Source organism: Malania oleifera, chromosome 3, assembly GCF_029873635.1.
Source record: "Malania oleifera isolate guangnan ecotype guangnan chromosome 3, ASM2987363v1, whole genome shotgun sequence".
Classification (NCBI taxonomy): Eukaryota; Viridiplantae; Streptophyta; class Magnoliopsida; order Santalales; family Ximeniaceae; genus Malania; species Malania oleifera.
In genome coordinates, this window is record NC_080419.1 from 117,595,552 (window position 1) to 117,600,261 (window position 4,710).

General features: G+C 38.3%; 1 protein-coding gene across 1 annotated transcript; it reads right to left on the bottom strand.

Annotated features, from left to right (window-relative positions):
- Positions 1–3,429: 3,429 nt before the first annotated feature.
- Positions 3,430–4,318, bottom strand: LOC131151519 (pentatricopeptide repeat-containing protein At1g05670, mitochondrial-like). Its single transcript, XM_058102759.1, has 2 exons — positions 3,928–4,318; positions 3,430–3,695 (listed from the first exon to the last, which is right to left on the bottom strand). Exons 1-2 carry the CDS (start codon positions 4,316–4,318, stop codon positions 3,430–3,432), a joined length of 657 nt encoding a protein of 218 aa, XP_057958742.1.
- Between the last annotated feature and the right edge of the window lie 392 nt (positions 4,319–4,710).

A 4,710-nucleotide genomic window follows, 5' to 3' on the forward strand; every position in this document is an offset into this window, starting at 1 on the left:
TCCATGCAAGATCAAAGCACATTGACGTACGATACCATTGGATTAGAGATGCGTTGAACGATAAGTTACTGGAACTTGAGAATGTTCTCATTGATAATAATGGTTCTGATATGTTAACAAAGACACTACCAAGGGAGAAGTTTGAAGTTGTTGTTCGATCGCCGGGATGGTGATTCCCTCCACATAGTCGAAAATGGGGAGATTTGTTGGGTTATTTCCTTCCACGTGGAGGAAAGCCCAAGTGGGCTTTCTTAAAAGCCCAAAGCCTAGTTATTTAGTGTGATAACCTAAAGGAAGTTATAAAAAAAGAGGGGAGAAGGGAGGAGACATCACTTCTCAAAAGAAAGAGAGAAAAATGTGATTTTTCTCATGCTGCCCAAATTTCATCAAGACTTCGTCTGTGGTTTGATTGAGCTAAAATTTGGAGGAAAGGTTCACGATTCAAGGAGCTGTAATCTGAATGGTGGAAAATGGATTTTGAGCTCAAGAGTTGGGATTTTTTTCCGTGAACTGTAACCGCAATTTTGGTATATTCTCTCCAATTCTCTTTGTATTTTTACCAAGATTAATGATATCTTGATGAGATATATTTGTAACCTCAAATGCAATTAGAGAAGACTTGGTGAAACGTCCCTCAATTTCTTAATATAAGATATCACATAATAAATGAAATGATCAACCCGAATCCGTGGGTAGCGGGGACATCTATCAAACACAGCGGAAAACCTAGCAGCAGTAAACATAAATCTCAACATCCAATCATAAAACATAATACCAGAGCTTTCTATTAACATCAATATACTGTTTATATGTACAATCTCCAAAAAGTCAAAATAACTCTAGGACTATGCAACAAAATCTCCTAGTCCTAGCTCAACGCTTACCCTTCTAATAGGGAAGCTCCACTCACTCAACGGTGGCCTTGACCCACCGGTTTCTCTGGGTTTCCTAAAAAATATATTAATATTGGGGGTGAGACACTTTTTAGTAAGGGAAAATAAACTAAATATAGTTGTGTGGCAACATGAACATTTAAAGTGCTTTTACATATACAGTACATTTCATAATTCTAGAAATAATCATAATATCATATTGGATGATCATGTACTTTCATATTTGTTAATAAATCATAACATTCATAAGCATCTGTTATCACTGTAATAACATACATAAAAACCATCTGTTGTAACTGTAGTACTGAAAATATACCCAGGATAAATAGCTAACTAATGTCATGTATTACCCCCTATGACGGGTTGTGCAGCCCGAAGGCAGGACCCGACAATGGCTGCCCAACCACTGCCGGATCAAATACATCTGTAAGTATGATGGGCCCGCCACACCCTGGTCCGGACTGCCAGGTGGACGTCCACACTCTACTGAAAGCCACATCGACTATCCATCTCCCATCCCCTCGTGGGACGATTAGCACTAATCTGAAGTAGATATCTGATCTACACATATAGCTATGGTACCAAGCTCTGAATTGAACTAAACTAACATCCTGACTGTAATAACATATAATACATGAACATACATAATATCATCACGGCCTCGTGTCGAAAACATAGATACGACCTCGTGCCGAAATCATACATATGGCCTCGTGCCAAAATCATAATAAATACGGCCTTGTGCCGATAACATAATAAATACGGCCTCGCGCCAAAACATAAATATGACCTCGTGCCGATAACATACATGTGGCCTCGCGCCAAAATCGTTTCAAGTATTTATACTCTGAAAACAACTCATTTATCATATATTCATCAAACTCAGTATAGCATAATTCGTCTTTTCAAAATACCTGAAAATATGCTTTGCTCGTAAAATCATTCATATCATGATTCGCTCCACATAAAAATAAGGTTCATGCCACACATGTGCTGTTAAGTCTTACTTCATATTTTAAAATCATCATTTCTGGCATCTTATACATACATATACATTTGCATTACAATAGCAGTATTTTCCAATCATACATTTCATATGAAATATACAAAGATAGCATAGGCTTTTTTGAAAAAAAATGTGCTCATAATTAATAATAATATGTATGGAAAATTTATGTTTTAGTTTATTCCCTTATCTGGCTACTAAGAAAGCCCCTCAAATTTCCTAGCCTGACCCCCGTAGGATTTCCTACTCAATACCCTGAAACTCAAAACTCCCTGTATTAAACATCAGTATTTTCATGTGTACATCAATTTTTATAACTATCACAAAGTCTAATTTGGCTTAAAAAGCCTTACCTCAACTCTAGGATGATTTCCTACTTCGTTTTCCCAACGATCTGCTTCGGCAAACTTGTAGGGAACTTCGCCAGGAACGTCGTGGTAGCCTCAAATCTTCGATCCGGCGTAAAACTAACCCAAAATCGAAGAGAGAGAGTGAGAGGGCCGAAGAGGAGAGAGAGAGAGGAGTGTGAAAAATGAATAAACAATCGGATTTTTCATATATATAGACAGCATAATTCGTCGACGAGCCCGATCTTCGTCGACAAGTTCTTCATAAATTTCGTCGACGAGACCTTGTATTCATCGACGAAATTTAGGCTGCCTCGAAACCCTTCTTGATATGTTCTCGTCGACGAAGCCCTGTGTTCGTCGACGAAATCTTTAAAGCCTTCGTCAACGAAACCCTGTGTTCGTCAATGAAGCTTGGCAGCTTCCCTTCTTTTCCCTTTTTCAAATTTTCTTTTCTTTATTATTTAAATTTCATTTAAAAATTCTGGTCGTTACACTTGGTATACCCATTATTTGGTTGATAGTGGAGGCTTCAACTAAACTAGGTCCAGTGGATTTTCTTCCTCATATTGGGGAAGTTTTCCATGTAAAAAATTACTTGTGTTCTTGTGGCTTTGTGTGATTAATTATTTTTCTTATTGTTTTCAGCACCTATAAAAGTAGAGATACACTCTATTTGCTTGCATATAGGAAAAAGAATTATTCCGTTGTGATTGTTTGTTGATATCTCTCCCAACAACTCTATGTTGAATGATGAAAAAGGACTCTATGTGGCCAGCTTCACCTAATGAGACTCGAGACTTGTTCGTTGTCTTCGCCATTATTTTTGTATTATTTCATTAAATTTGGCTATTCAAGGATCTGTTACTAATCCACCAAATTTCCAATCAAATGATTAAACCCCGTGATGCGAGAAAAGGTGAAGCTTCGTCAAGCTCATTTGCACCCGTCCAACTTATTGCAAGTCACCAAAAATACAATACCTTGCCAGTGTCGTTCCATTAATTCCAAGAATTTTTACATAGATACTCGTCCAACACCCTTCTGTAACAATCCACATCAACCACAAGATATCTCCTAGAAATGCACTCAAAAATTTTCTCAATCTCAAACATGAAATTTCCCCTTTGCACACAACTCCCTAACAAAAACCGAAAAGCTTTCAAGATTAATCATGTAGCCCCTATCCACCATTTCGCAAAAAAAACTGCATTCCCATTTCATCATTTCCATCCTCACAATATCCTTTAACTAAGCAGCTATAAATGGAGGCATCCAAGTTGTGACCATCCCGAAGCATGTATGTGACAAGCACTTCAGCTTGATTTATTATGCCTCTAATGTTGCAAAGGCTACATATCACTATACTATATGATAAGAAATTTGGAGAGCAACCCATTTCCGACATCTGGTTCAGAATAAGAACAGCTCTACCAAGTTGTGTAGACTCTACAAGAACCCTTTACAAAGCATTGAAGCTAGAAAAACTTGGATTTATGCCTCTTGTCTTCATTTCCTTCAGAAGGGAAATTGCTTCATCTAGTCTGCCAATTTTGCAATACTCATTCAAGATAACTCTGTATACTTTAGCATCGGGCTTTATCCCTAGACTAGCCATCTCCCTGAGATGTTTGGCAGCCTCGTTTGGACTTTCCCACTATGCAAAGTCCTTTTAATATACTTGTGTATGTCGAAACATCATCCCGAAAACCATTCAGTCTCATCTTTGTCATCATCCTCTTTGCTTCATCAATGTTCCCACTCAAACACAACCCATTAATTATGGCATTGTAGGTTAAGACATTTGATTCGAATTTTCGAGTCACCATCTCATCTATACACTCTTTTGCCAATTCCAATTCACCATTCTTACAATGCCCATCAATTAAAGTAGTATACGTTACGGTATCAGGAAAACACTCCTTACTCGCAATCATGTGATCAATAATTCTTCGTCCATCCTCCGTCAAACCCTTCTTGAAAAGCCCATTAACAACGGTATTGTAAGTAACCAAATTAGGCTTGCAAGTCATTTCATCAAACACCTTGCGGGCATCCCCAATCAAACCCATTTTACAAAACCTGTCACAACCCGAACCCCGAAATGGGACCCAAGGGTGAAAATGTAACTAACTTGTCCCTGTATCTGATAAAGCAATGAATGAGGGTCCGACCCCGTGGGGTTCCCAGGCACCCTAAACACATCCAAATACAATCATATACGCAGCGAAAAAAGAAAGTCATTTTATATCAACATATACAATACCATACCAGAGTTTATACAAGAGCAGAAACATGCTCTAACAAAACGTACAAACGGGTGCCCAAACACATCTCAAAATGGCAACCCACCAAAATTACAGTCCTAACACTTACGCAAGCGTTAAATGCAGTACACTGGCCACTACGCTCCCTACACCAGGACGCTAGTTACGGTTACTCGAAGGACCTGTAAAAATATACG

Coding starts and splice junctions, on each gene's coding strand:
- LOC131151519 (XM_058102759.1), bottom strand. CDS start 4,318: ATGGGTTTGATTGGGGATGCCCGCAAGGTGTTTGATGAAATGACTTGC. Junction 3,696..3,927: donor TGATGTTTCGACATACACAA/GTATATTAAAAG, acceptor GGGTTCTTGTAG/AGTCTACACAACTTGGTAGA.